Consider the following 15,317-nt stretch of genomic DNA (forward strand, 5'->3'; position numbering starts at 1 on the left):
GCACTGTATAATGCTTTTGGGCTGTTCTGATCTGCAGGCAATACGGGGACCTTCCTTCAGTTTCAGGAGGAAGTTATCAAGGCCCTAATGTTTGGCACTCGGGGAGGTGAGGGCCCCAGTACTTATGAATCTGAGAGTGCCCGTATTGTCCAAGGTCAACATTTCCCAAGACAGGTTCCCCAAACAGCATGGACAGGCTGATCACAAAAACGGTGCAGAGTATGCTACAAGAGGGGAATCCAAAAGGACACAACTTACCATTGTGAAACCTGCCCTGTAAAACCTGGCCTTTGCATTAAGGATTGTTTCAAAGTGTACCACACGTCCACAAATTACTAAACTTAGTTTATACCCTGTTGGAACAGCACACTTTTATAATCTTATGTACCCGCACATCTTACACATAACACCACATTATAAATTCATACACCAGTAAAACCAAAAGCATTATAATTATTACTATAAAACTATGCCTGTAGATAAATTCCTTCACAGGTGAAGTTTCCAAAATGGGGTCAATTGTGGAGGATTTCCACTTTTAAGGCACATCAGGGGCTCTGCAAATGCAACATGACACCCGCAGACCATTCCATCAAAATCTGCAATCCAAAACTCCTTCCATTCTGATCCCTGCCGTGCGCACAAACAGTAGTTTTCTCCCACATGAGGTATCGACATACTCAAGAGAAAATGTGCAACAACTTTATTGGTCTACTTTCTCCTATTACCTTTGTGAAAATAAAAAAATTGGGGATTAAAGATAATTTTTATGGAAAAAATGTGCTTTTTTTAATGTTCACGACTCAACGTTATAATTTTCTGTGAGGCACTTGGAGGTTTAATGTGCTCACCACATATCTAAATAAATTCCTTGGGAGGTCTAGTTTCCAAAATAGGGTCACTTGTGGGAGATTTGCACTGTTTAGACACATCAGAGGCTCTGCAAATGCAACATGACGCCAGCAGACCATTCCACTAAAGTCTGCAATCCAAAAGTCACTCCTTCCATTCTGTGCCCTGCCGTGTGCACAAAGAGTGGTTTTCCCCAACATATGGGGTATCAGCGTTCTCAGGAGAATATGTGCAACAACTTTAGTGGTCTATTTTCTCCTGTTACCTCTGTGAAAATAAAAAAATTGGGGCTAAAAGATCATTTTTGTGTAAAAAAATGTGATTTTTTTTTTCACGGCTCTAGGTTATAAACTTCTGTGAAGAGCCTGAGGGTTCAAACTGCTCAACACACAGCTACATAAGATCAATAAAGGGTCAAGTTTCCAAAATTGGGTCACTTGTGCAGGTTTTCCAATGTTTAGGCACATCAAGGGCTCTTCAAACGCGACATGGCATCCGCTCTCAATTCCAGCAAATTTTGCATTCAAAAAGTCAAAAAGCGCTCCTTCCCTTCCGAGCCCTGCTGTGCGCCCAAACAGTACTTTTTCCCCACATATGGGGTATTGGCGTACTCAGGAGAAACTGCTCAACAATTTTATTGACCATTTTCTCCTTTTACACTTGCGAAAATAAAAAAATTGTTGCCAAAAGATCATTTTTGTGGAAAAAATTTGATTTTTTTTTTCACGGCTCTACGTTATAAACTTCTGTGAAGAGCCTGGGGGTTCAATCTGCTCACCACACAGCTACATAAGTTCATTAAAGGGTCTAGTTTCCAAAATGGGGTCACTTGTCAGGGTTTTCCAATGTTTAGGCACATCAGGGGCTCTTCAAACACGACATGACGTCCGCTCTCAATTCCAGTCAATTTTGCATTCAAAAAGTCAAAAGGCGCTCCTTCCCTTCCGAGCCCTGCCGTGCACCCAAACTAGTTTTCCCCAACATATGGGGTATCAGCGAACTCAGGAGAAATTGCTCAATAATTTTAGTGGACCATTTTCTCCTTTTACACTTGTGAAAATAAAAAAATCGTTGCTGAAAGATAATTTTTGTGGAAAAAATTTTATTTTTTATTTTCACGGCTCTACGTTATAAACTTCTGTGAAGCACCTGGGGGTTCAAAGTGCTCACCACACAGCTACATAAGTTCGTTAAAGGGTCTAGTTTCCAAAATGGGGTAATCGTGGGGGGTTTCCAATGTTTAGGCACATCAGGGGCTCTTCAAATGCAACATGGCGTCCGCTCTCAATTCCAGTCAATTTTGCGTTCAAAACGTTAACAGGCGCTCCTACCCTTCCTAGCCCTGCCGTGCGCCCAAACCGTGGTTTTCGCCTACATGGGTATCTGCGTGCTCAGTAGAAATTGCTCAACAACTTTAGTGGATCAATTTCTCCTTTAACCCTTGTGAAAATAAACAAATTTTTTCCAAAAGATCATTTTGTGACTAAAAAGTTAAATGTTCATTTTTTCCTTCCACGTTGCCTCAGCTCCTGTGAAGCACCTGAAGGGTTAATAAACTTCTTGAATATGGTTTTGAGTACCTTGAGGGGTGCAGTTTTTGGAATGGTGTAACTTTTGGGTATTTTCTGTCATATAGACCCCTCAAAGTGATTTCAAGTGTGAGGTGGTCCCTAAAAAAAGGTTTTGTAAATTTTATTGAAAAAAAGAAAAATCGCTGGTCAACTTTTAACCCTTATAACTTCCTGACAAAAAAAAAAATTTGGCTCCAAAATTGTGCTGATGTATAGTAGATATGTTGGAAATGTTATTTATGAACTAATTTTTGTGACATATCTCTCTGATTTAAGGGCATAAAAATTCAAAGTTCAAAAATTAATAAACTTACAAAACTTTTGCAAAATTTCAGTTTTTCACAAATAAAAGTCATATCGAAGAAATCATAAAGTACAATATGTAACGAGAAAACAATCTAAGAATCACCTGGATCCGTTGAAGCGTTCCAGAGTTATGTCCTCAAAGTGACAGTGGTCAAAATTGAAAAAAATGGCCTGGTCAGGAAGTTGAAAACATGCTTCGGGGGGAAGGGGTTAAATACGCATTGCAGTCAATTTGGGGAGGGGAATATAATAAGGGTATGTGTCCACGTTCAGGATTGCATCAGGATTTGGTCAGGATGTTTCATCAGTATTTGTAAGCCAAAACCAGGAGTGGGTGATAAATGCAGAAGTGGTGCATATGTTTCTGTTATACTTTTCCTCTAATTGTTCCACTCCTGGTTTTGGCTTACAAATACTGATGAAAAATCCTGACCAAATCCTGATGCAATCCTGAACGTGGACACATACCCTAAGGGTATGTGTCCACGTTCAGGATTGCATCAGGATTTGGTAAGGACTTTTCATCAGTATTTGTAAGCCAAAGCCAGGAGTGGGTGATAAATGCAAAAGTGGAGCATATGTTTCTATTATACTTTTCCTCTAAGGCCGGGGTCACACTAGACCGTAATACAGACGAGTGCTATGCGATAAAAAATCGCATAGCACTCGGCCCAATGTTAATCTATGGTGCAGCTCCCATCATCCGATATTTTCTCCACCGTATTCAGGATCCGAGTGAAAACGCAGCATGCTGCGATTGTCAGCGTATCTCGGCCGAGACTCGCCAATGCAAGTCTATGGGTGCGAGAAAAAATCGGATTACACACGGACCATGTGTGTGCATTGCGAGAAATACGCAGCGGTGTTAGAGAAAAGCCGGTAATTCAATTGCCTAAACCCGACATGATATGAGAAGGAAAATCCCCCAGGAAGAAGCGGAACGCGAAACGCGCGTCGGGGACCCACGCTGCTAAACTAGGTCGTATACCCCTTTATCCTCATGTTTATTTAGACTGATCTCTGACTGCCCATTTTTTTGGTTGTTGCTAATACTGCCACTTTATAGATGCTTGCTTCAGTATATTGAACGCATGTCTATGCCCTTTACATTTGAATTATGTTTATCACAAAGATCTTATGGATCCATCTGTGTCTGCCGTACGTGAAATCCTATTGAGGTATACCTTACCTTATTAACTATATATGACTTATGACAGTCCGGTTTTCAGCACTAGGCACTTTTATTGTGTGGTATCAGTTTATTAGCTATGAATTTTTGTATTGGCGTCATGTATAATGTTTCTCTTGACCGTCTTAATAATATGTAGGCATGATTGAGCCACTTTGAAAGGGAGTAAGTTACAGATTGGGAAACATAAATACAATAGCCCTCAGGATATACGGTATGTGATGTTTAGTTAAATGGGCGTTAACCAGTAGGGATACTTAGGATGTTTTGGGGGTAAACTACCCAGCTAGGCAGCCATATTGTGCACTAGTATCTCCATTTTTTAACCTTTTGTACTTGTATTAAAATCTGTTTAATAATAAAGTGTTTAAATTTTAAAATTGGCATTTGCTTCCGCCTTTTTTCAGATTGGTTTATATTGTTGTGGGAAGTGCCACTATCTAAGCCTTGCTTTGAGTATAGGTGAACTGATATGAGACATGGTTTACATACAGTAAACCATGTCATATCCCCCTTTTTTTTGCATATTCCACACTACTAATGTTAGTAGTGTGTATGTGCAAAATTTGGGCGCTGTAGTTGCTAAAATAAAGGGTTAAATCGCGGAAAAAATTGGCGTGGGCTCCCGCGCAATTTTCTCCGCTAGAGTGGTAAAGCCAGTGACTGAGGGCAGATATTAATAGCCAGGAGAGGGTCCATGGTTATTGGCCCCCCCGTGGCTAAAAACATCTGCCCCCAGCCACCCCAGAAAATGCACATCTGGAAGATGCGCCTATTCTGGCACTTGGCCACTCTCTTCCCACTCCCGTGTAGCGGTGAGATATGGGGTAATGAAGGGTTAATGCCACCTTGCTATTGTAAGGTGACATTAAGCCAGATTAATAATGGAGAGGCGTCAATTATGACACCTATCCATTATTAATCCAATTGTCTGAAAGGGTTAAAAACCACACACACGTTATTAAAAAGTATTTTAATGAAATAAACAAACAGGTTGTTTAGTATTTTATTGCTCTCTCAATCCATCCGGAACACCCTCGCTTGGCCAAATAATAAACCAACAATATACATACCTTCTGATGTACTGTCAGGTCCCACGAGGTAATCCATCTGAAGGGGTTAAATCATTTTACAGCCAGGAGCTGCGCTAAAGCACTCGCTCGTGGTTGTAAAAACCCCGGGTACTGAAAGGAAATCAAGGTGATCTGTACTTACATTGATTTGCGGTGATGCGCCCCCTGCTGGATGTTCTCATGAACTGCAGCCTGGGAACTTTTTCCCACGCTCCAGGTCATATGAGGACATCCACCAGGGGGCGCATCACTGCGACTGAAGGTAACTATAGGTCATTGACCTACATTTCCTTCATTCGCCGGGGCTTACAGACACGAGCACAGCTGCATTAGCAGGGCTCCTGCCTGTAAAATATTTTAACCCCTTCAGATGGATTACCTCGTGGGACGTGACAGTTCATCAGAGAGGGTATGTATATTGTGGGTTTATTATTTTGCCAAGCGAGGGTCTTCCGGATGGATTGAGAGAGCAATAAAATATTAAAACAACCTGTGTGTTTATTTCATTAAAATACTTTTTAATCATGTGTGTGTGTGTGTGTGTGTGTTTTTTTTAACCCTTTCAGACAACTGGATTAATAATGGATAGGTGACACTCTGGCGGAGAAAATTGTGCGGGAGCCCACGCCATTTTTTTCCGCCATTTAACCCTTTATTTTAAACGCTACAGCGCCCAAATTTTGCACATACAAACTACTAACATTAGTAGTGTGGAATATGCAAAAAAAAGGGGGATATGACATGGTTTACTGTATGTAAACCATGTCTCATATCATGTCGGGTTTGGGAAGGAGAAATGAAAAGCCGGCAATTGAATTACCGGCTTTTCACAGATATCGCGCTGAATTAAATATAAATACAGAATATATATATATGTGTGTCAATTATATATATATATATATATATATATATATATATATATATATATACTGTATATATGTTTTAACGAACATTTGAGCACATAAATCCATTAGATGTCGGTTTTGCAAGCCTGCGAGAAAATCTCGGCATACGGATGCCATACGGATGTCACACGGATGTCAAAAGGATCATTTGATGCGAGGAAATCGCATCTTCGCACTGCACACGGATCACTGTTTGGGAAACATTTGTGCGATTCTCGTCCGTGAAAAACGGACCTTTTTTTATACGTTGTGTGTGTCCCCGGCCTAATTGTTCCACTCCTGGTTTTGGCTTACAAATACTGATGAAAAATCCTGACCAAATCCTGATGCAATCCTGAACGTGGACACATACCCTAAGGGTATGTTTCCACGTTCAGGAAACGCTGCGTTTTTGACGCTGCGTTTTTCCGCAGCGTCAAAAACGCAGCGTCCAGATGTTACAGCATAGTGGATGGGATTTTATGAAATCCAGACTCCACTATGCGTTTAAAAACGCATGCGTTTTTGCCGCAAAAACGCATGTGTGGTGCGTTTTTTCTAAACGCAGCATGTTGCTACTATGAGCAAAACACGCAGGTACACCACAGGTGACCTGCCAGTGACCTCAGGTGCAGTTTTGGTCAGGATTTTACCTGCATAAAATCCTGACGAAAGCCTGAAGCAAAACTGAACGTGGAAACATACCCTTAGGCTGATTTTTGCCTCATTACAAACATCTTTGCAGCTGCAGCTCTCTTTTCACAGTGCTGTCACCTGTACTATATCTTCATCCCCCACACTGACTGCCATGAGATGTGTCATGGTTTCATCACTCACTGTGGCCTAGGGAAGCTGTGACAGCTATGAAAACTATTCATCCCCTAAACATGGATTACGGCGTTAGACAGAACGACTGACAGGTGAGGGATACTGTTTTAAATTTTTGTTTTATTACAGGAGAACGACGGCTTGCTGTGTGACTGCAGACTTTTGAATCCCCCTCAGTGCATGCACTGTGCACTGCAAGGATTCGCTGGTTTCTGAGCTGCGAAAAGCGGTGTTGTATGCGATATGCATACTCCCAGGCAGAAGCTGTGCAAGTGTATGATGCGAGGTCGCGCTGGCTAGTTTGTGCAGCCATCCAGTGGGCGTGGGTGCCATCTAAAGGTTGCGGCCTCGAGCGATGCTGTTCTCACTAGACGGCTTCTGCACAGGAGTATGCATATTGGATACATTACTGCCATTTCCAGCTCAGAAACCGGCGAATCCTTGCAGCGCAGTGCGTGTGAGCTCATAGGATTCGAAAGTGACTGCAGATTTTTCATTTTAGGGTCCCTTTCCACTTGCGAGGAAAACGGACGCGTGCAATCCGATAAAAAATCGGATTGCACTCGGACCAATGTTAGTTAATAGGTGTCTTTTGATTTGCGATTTTTTTCTCAGCCGAAATCGGACTGAGAAAAATCTGGATCGGCTGAGAAAAAAATCGCAGCATGCTGCGTATTGCTGCGATTCTCGGACGAGACTCGCCAATGCAAGTCAATGGGTGCGAGAAAAAAATCGCACAGCACTCGCACCATGCGAGTTCTGTCCGATTTTTAGGCACCGGTGTCCTTTGAAAAGCCGGTAATTCAGCGCGGTGTACAGTAAAATCACACTGATAGGTTAGAATAGACTAGATATATACACATAGAATGTGTCTATATACATATATATATGTCAGTGAGACATCTATATATGTATATTTATATTTAATGCAGCACTAGATAGCATTAAAGCCGCTAATTCAATTGCCGGCTTCTCATTTCTCCTGCACAAACCCGACAGGATATGAGACATGGTTTACATACAGTAAACCATCTCATATCCCCCTTTTTTTTGCATATTCCACATTACTAATGTTAGTAGTGTGTATGTGCAAAATTTCAGCGCTGTAGCTGCTGAAATAAAGGGTTAAATGGCGGAAAAAATTGGCGTGGGCTCCCGCGCAATTTTCTCCGCCAGAGCGGTAAAGCCAGTGACTGAGGGCAGATATTAATAGCCAGGAGAGGGTCCATGGTTATTGGCCCCCCCGTGGCTAAAAACATCTGCCCCCAGCCACCCCAGAAAAGGCACATCTGGAAGATGCGCCTATTCTGGCAATTGGCCACTCTCTTCCCACTCCCTGTAGCGGTGGGATATGGGGTAATGAAGGGTTAATGCCACCTTGCTATTGTAAGGTGACATTAAGCCAGATTAATAATGGAGAGGCGTCAATTATGACACCTATCCATTATTAATCCAATTGTAGGAAAGGGTTAAAAAACACACACACATGATTTAAAAGTAGTTTAATGAAATAAACACAGCGGTTGTTGTAATAATTTATTGTTCTCTCAATCCATCAGGAAACCCTCGCTTGGCAAAATAATAACCGCACAAGATACATACCTTCTGATGTCCGATCATGTCCCACGAGGTAATCCATCTGAAGGGGTTAACTAATATTACAGGCAGAGCTGCGATAAACCACTCGCTCGTGCCTGTAATCCCCCGGGTGCTGAAAGGAAAGCAGGATCTGTACTTACATTGAGTCGCGGTGAGGCGCCCTCTGGTGGATGTTCTCATAAACTGCAGCCTGGGAACTTTTTCCCACGCTCCAGGTCATATGAGGACATCCACCAGGGGGCGCATCACCGCGACTGAAGGAAATGTAGGTCAATGACCTACATTTCATTCATTCGCCGGGGAATTACAGGCACGAGCACAGCTGCATTTAGCAGGGCTCCTGCCTGTAATATTAGTTAACCCCTTCAGATGGATTACATCGTGGGACGTGATCTGACATCTGAGGGTATGTATCTTGTGCGTTTATTATGTTGCCAAGCGAGGGTGTTCCTGATGGATTGAGAGAGCAATAAATTATTACAACAACCGCTGTCTTTATTTCATTAAACTACTTTGTAATCATGTGTGTGTGTGTTTTTTAACCCTTTCCTACAATTGGATTAATAATGGATAGGTGTCATAATTAACGCCTCTCCATTATTAATCTGGCTTAATGTCACCTTACAATAGCAAGGTGGCATTAACCCTTCATTACCCCATATCCCACCGCTACAGGGAGTGGGAAGAGAGTGGCCAAGTGCCAGAATAGGCGCATCTTCCAGATGTGCCTTTTCTGGGGTGGCTGGGGGCAGATGTTTTTAGCCACGGGGGGGCCAATAACCATGGACCCTCTCCTGGCTATTAATATCTGCCCTCTGTCACTGGCTTTACCATTCTGGCGGAGAAAATTGCGCGGGAGCCCACGCCAATTTTTTCCGCCATTTAACCCTTTATTTCAGCAGCTACAGCGCTGAAATTTTGCACATACACACTACTAACATTAGTAGTGTGGAATATGCAAAAAAAAGGGGATATGAGATGGTTTACTGTATGTAATCATGTCTCATATCATGTCGGGTTTGTGAAGGAGAAATTAAAAGCCGGCAATTGAATTAGCGGCTTTTATGCTATCTAGCGCTGCATTAAATATAAATATACATATATAGGTGTCTCACTGACATATATATATGTATATATACCTATTCTATGTGTATATATCTACTCTATTCTAACCTGTCAGTGTGATTTTACTGTACACCGCGCTGAATTGCCGGCTTTTCAAAGGACACCGGTGCGTACAAATCGGACAGTAATACGGATGTCATACGGATGATGCGATTATAAAAAACGGATGATGCGATTAAAAATCGCATTGTACTCGCATGACACTCGCATGAAAATCGCATACGTTCCATCCGTTTTTTCGGTCCAGATTACGGACCGTTTTTTATCTCGCAAGTGGAAAGGGACCCTTAACCGGAAAACCCTTTAAGGCCATGTTGACATGTTCAGTATTTTGGTCAGTGTTTCACCTCAGTATGTGTAAGCCAAAACCAGGAGTGGGTGATAAATACAGAAGTGGTGACGTGTTTCTATTATACTTTTCCTCTGATTGTTCCACTCCTGGTTTTGGTGTACAAAACACTTATGTGAAATACTGACCAAATACTGAACATGTGAATGTGGACTAAGGCTACGTTCACATTTGCGGTGTGCGCCGCAGCGTCGCCGCCGCAACGCACAGCGCAAATGTGAACACATGCACAACGCTGCTTTTTGCGCCGCATGCGTCCTTTTTTCCATTGATTTTGGACGCAGCAAAAATGCAACTTGCTGCGTCCTCTGCGCCCCGACGCGGGCGCCGCAGGGACGCATGCGGCGCAAAAAGCAAGTGCACCGCATGTCCATGCGCCCCCATGTTAAATATAGGGGCGCATGATGCATGCGGCGCCGCTGCGGTGCCCGACGCTGCGGCGCTAGCCGCGAATGTGAACGTAGCCTAAGGGGGACATGTCTGACACACACTGATGTAGGAACACATATTGTTTTGGGAAAACTCTGGCTTGCAAACACCGTTATGGGGAGCTTACAGTTGTCTGCCAAGAAATGGATTGCAAGTTGTAATATCGATGTATAATTGACACTTTTTTCTGGATAAAGGCCGACATATGTAGACTCTGCTAATAAGGGCTAATTTTCTTGTCAGTGATTTTTCTCTTTCCCAAAAAATGGTCTGAGTTTCATCAGTGGTTTTGATCAGAGTATCATCATTGTCTGGTCAGTTTCATCAGTTTTTCTCAGATAAAAAATTCAGATAGAGATTTATCAAGCTTATTTCAAACAGTCCTTGAAAGAACGAACAGAATATGGATGAATCCAAAGACTTGCATTGATCAGTTTCGTCTGACACTGAATGAGAAGAAACAGTAAGACACGTGAACTACCCCATAAACTGTGCTATCTAGGGACAACACAGGTTCACATGAGCTTATTAAGATTTGGATGCGTTTCATCCAGAAAACACAAATGATTTTTTTCTTACCTGTCATCCGTGTGCAACCCTATTTAAGAGCAGCAGCAGGTAATCATTTCCAAGATCAGTTACAGTTTTCCTACGTTACTGAATTGCAATGTATCTGTAATAATCGGATGCTATATGTATGGAATCTGGGGATTTGGGGCACCTATAGACTTGAGTCGGCGAGTCTCATCTGAGTTATGGAAGAAACTAGTGAATGCTGTCATTTTTTTCACATGCAGATTTGGTCCATGAAAAAAAAACCACTCGTCTCCACTGCCCCATTGAATAACATTGGTCTGAGAGCTGTCCATTTTTTACGGCTAGCACTTGGACCGAAAATACGTGTACTGTGAATGAGCCCTAACACTGCTGTGTGGGTACCACCGGCTGACGTGGCCAGCGATTGGAGTCTCTGTGGCGAACACTGGGGCTCGGAAGAAGGGTTGAAACATATTTGACACAATACCTAAAGCAGATCTATATTATATTTGGGGGATGTATTAGAAGAGAGAACTGTCCTGTTTATAAATAAAACACTACTACAATGCATAAATAATTATACACTATCACTACACATATGTATAACATTATTACGACACATAAATAAGTATACACTATCACTACACATATGTATAACACTATCACAACCTACAAATAAGTATACACTATCGCAACACATAAGTATACACTATTACACTACATAAATAAGTATACACTATCACTACACATATGTATGACACTATTACACTACATAAATAAGTATACACTATCACTACACATATGTATAACACTATTAGGCTTCTTTTACATTTACCGGGTTTTTTGCGGCCCGTTATTGCGGGCCTTTTTTGTGGGCCATATCGCCCAATTTTCACGGTCTGCCGCAATAACGGACGTAAAAAAACTTGCGCATCGCCTTTTTTCGGGTTTCCAATACTATGGAAAAAATATTGGAAAAAAAATGGCATTCCGCAAAACCGGAAGTCACAGTACACCACAAAAACAAGCTTCCACTGTTTTTGCGGCCCCACTGATTTTCAATGGGGCCTGTGTCCGTTAGCCGTGAAATATATTGAGCAGGCTCGATATTTTTTCACGGCCGTAAATACGGCCCTCACGGCCATACGGTGCTCCTACGAATTTTTGCGGTCCCATAGAAATGCATTGGGGCCGCAAAAACGGGCCAAAAAAACACAGCAAGTGTAAAACCAGCCTTACACTACATAAATAAGTATAGAAGCAACATGCACCAAGCATGAACCAGACCAGTGAATTGTTATCTCTGTGTCTATTTGATTATAAATAAGTATACACTATCACTACACATAAATAAGTATACACTATCACTACACATAAATAAGTATACACTATCACTACACATATGTATAACACTATCACTACACATAAATAAGTATACACTATCACTACACATAAATAAGTATACACTATCACTACACATAAATAAGTATACACTATCACTACACATATGTATAACACTATTACACTACATAAATAAGTATACACTATCACTACACATAAATAAGTATACACTATCACTACACATAAATAAGTATACACTATCACTACACATATGTATAACACTATTACACTACATAAATAAGTATACACTATCACTACACATAAATAAGTATACACTATCACTACACATAAATAATTATACACTATCACTACACATATGTATAACACTATCACTACACATAAATAAGTATACACTATCACTACACATAAATAAGTATACACTATCACTACACATAAATAAGTATACACTATCACTACACATAAATAAGTATACACTATCACTACACATATGTATAACACTATTACACTACATAAATAAGTATACACTATCACTACACATAAATAAGTATACACTATCACTACACATAAATAAGTATACACTATCACTACACATAAATAAGTATACACTATCACTACACATATGTATAACACTATTACACTACATAAATAAGTATACACTATCACTACACATATGTATAACACTATTACACTACATAAATAAGTATACACTATCACTACACATAAATAAGTATACACTATCACTACACATAAATAAGTATACACTATCACTACACATAAATAAGTATACACTATCACTACACATAAATAAGTATACACTATCACTACACATAAATAAGTATACACTATCACTACACATAAATAAGTATACACTATCACTACACATATGTATAACACTATTACACTACATAAATAAGTATACACTATCACTACACATATGTATAACACTATTACACTACATAAATAAGTATACACTATCACTACACATAAATAAGTATACACTATCACTACACATAAATAATTATACACTATCACTACACATATGTATAACACTATTACTATATACTCCACTACATAAGTATAACACTATTACACTACATATATGAGAACTACATTATCACAATAAATCAGTACAGCGCTATCACAATATGAGACACTCTCCCAACACATAAATAAGTATCAGACCCTGTCACCCCAGGTAAATAACGGTCCGAGTGTCACCCCCCATCCCAGAGGAGGTGCAGCAGGTGTCTGCCTCGTACTCACCGATGATCCGGCCCAGAAGGGACACGAGCTCCTGATCTGGGGGCTCTTGCTGAGTGACAGAGCCCCAAAGCTGAGCGCTACGGTGCAGCATCCCAGGATGAGCTGTAACAAGCCCAGGGAAAGCAGCGGTCTCCCGGGAAGGATCAGCCCAGAGACAGCCCGGCGCCTGCTGGAGAGACCGGCCGGTGGAGGAGGGGGACACAGGCTCAGAGTGGCCGAACATCTAGGGGGCTGAAGGGCGCCGCGGCCTCTGCGTGCCCGCTGCTGGGAAGGGTCTCCGCCTTGAGAAGAAACAGGTGCCGCATTGGCCATGGAAGAAGAGAGCCCGGCCATGGGACAGCAGGAGCCAGGAAGTAGCACTGGCAGAGACATGACCGGGGAGGGGATGGGAGCAGAAGCTGTGCAGAGGGGAGGGTGAAACCTGATCAGAACAAATGCTCAGCCTAATAACTCCAGGGTGGCAGAGCCGCTACATGGCATCACTTCAGGCAGCACAGCACGGGGCGACCCCACTGCCCGTGCCTTACTTCCTGCCCTCTCTCTGCCAGTCCCTTCCCTCTCCCCACTGTCCTCTTTCCTAAGGACCATCAGACACAGAAGTTTTAAAATAGCTCCAGTGATGAGTAGGAGGGAGCAGAGCCTCAGTGTCACATATCCTGGCTCTGCTTCAAGGAGGGTGTGGAGAGAAAACAAGCTGTTCCCTTGTAAGACACTACATAAGGTGTCATGACCTCATATCATAATCCGATAGTCCGGGAATCTGTTACTAAACCATAAAATGAAGAATAGCTTTCCAATAGTTTGCAATCTGCCCCGATATTAGTGGCATGTACCTTCACCATTCTATCTGTATAGCCATTTCCTAAAAAGATATCACTTACCTGGGCAGATGGAGTCAAGCAATGGTGGAACCTAAAGCTCATGGACTCCAATGCAAAATTTACCAACAAGGCCCCCAGTTACCACAGCTTTCATATGGTCCTAACAAACATGGTGACCCCTTTGCTCCAGGAACTTTGTGCAACTGCCTCCCCACCAGGGTCAGACTGGCCCACCGGAGAACCGGAGCATTCTCCGGAGGGCCCAGGCACTGACACCTGCTAGCATACAGCGCCGGCAGCTGCCTAGGGCCCCCGCTGGTCCAGGGGTCCCCAACCAATGGTGTGTCGCTAATAGCGGCACACCATATAGCTGCTATGGGGCCCGTGAGTCAGTGGGGCCCACTTGGGGCCAGCAGAGCAGGAGACAGGAGGTAGAAGCCTGTTCCTGCTGCTAAAAAGAAATGAATATTCACTCTTCCCAACGCCCCCATGAGTGTGGAGAGGGGTGAATATTCATTTCACTGTAATAGCTGGCAGCTGCGGCTAACATATTGCATGTAAAGCCAGTGCGGCTGCATCGGAAGTGGAGGGGGGGCCCTGCAGGTGGCTAAAATGTGTGGCAGGCAGGGAGCGATGCCTACAGGAGAAAATGGCAGCGGAGCTGCAGGTATCCATCCTGCTTCCTGCCTGGCACTTCCTGTATGATACAGCAGCGCAGCTGGATGATGTCATCATTCAGCGAACAGCTGTGCCGGAGAGGAAGCTGCCGGCGATGAAGATGCTGCAGGGGAACAAACAGGTGAGTGGTGCTGTGTGTGTCTGCGGGGGAACATGCAGAGAGGTGTCTGTGTGTGTGTGTCTGCGGGGGAATGTGCAGAGGTGTGTGTGTGTGTAGGTGGTGGAGAGGGCAATGATGTGGGTGATGGAAAGGATGATGGGGTGGTGGGTGAGGAGGCAATGATGGAGGTAGTGGAAAGGGCAATGATGGGGTGGTGGGGAGAAGGCAATGATGGAGGAGATGGAGAGGGCAATGATGGGAGTGGTGGGGGAGAAAGCAATGATGGCATGGTGGGGGAAAAGGCAATGATGGTGGTGGTGGAAAGGACAATGGGCTGATGGGGCAGGAGGC

At 42.7% G+C, this 15,317-nt stretch overlaps 1 protein-coding gene across 1 annotated transcript in view; it reads right to left on the reverse strand.

Annotated features, from left to right (window-relative positions):
• ENTREP1 (endosomal transmembrane epsin interactor 1) overlaps positions 1-13,937 on the reverse strand; it is a 180,578-nt gene extending 166,641 nt beyond the window's left edge. The window contains exon 1 of the mRNA XM_077249074.1: positions 13,368-13,937. Coding sequence (XP_077105189.1) covers positions 13,368-13,739 — 372 coding nt within the window. The 5' untranslated portion in view covers positions 13,740-13,937. The remainder of the gene's footprint in view (positions 1-13,367) is intronic.
• Between the last annotated feature and the right edge of the window lie 1,380 nt (positions 13,938-15,317).

This window comes from Ranitomeya variabilis, chromosome 1 (assembly GCF_051348905.1).
Source record: "Ranitomeya variabilis isolate aRanVar5 chromosome 1, aRanVar5.hap1, whole genome shotgun sequence".
NCBI lineage: Eukaryota > Metazoa > Chordata > Amphibia > Anura > Dendrobatidae > Ranitomeya > Ranitomeya variabilis.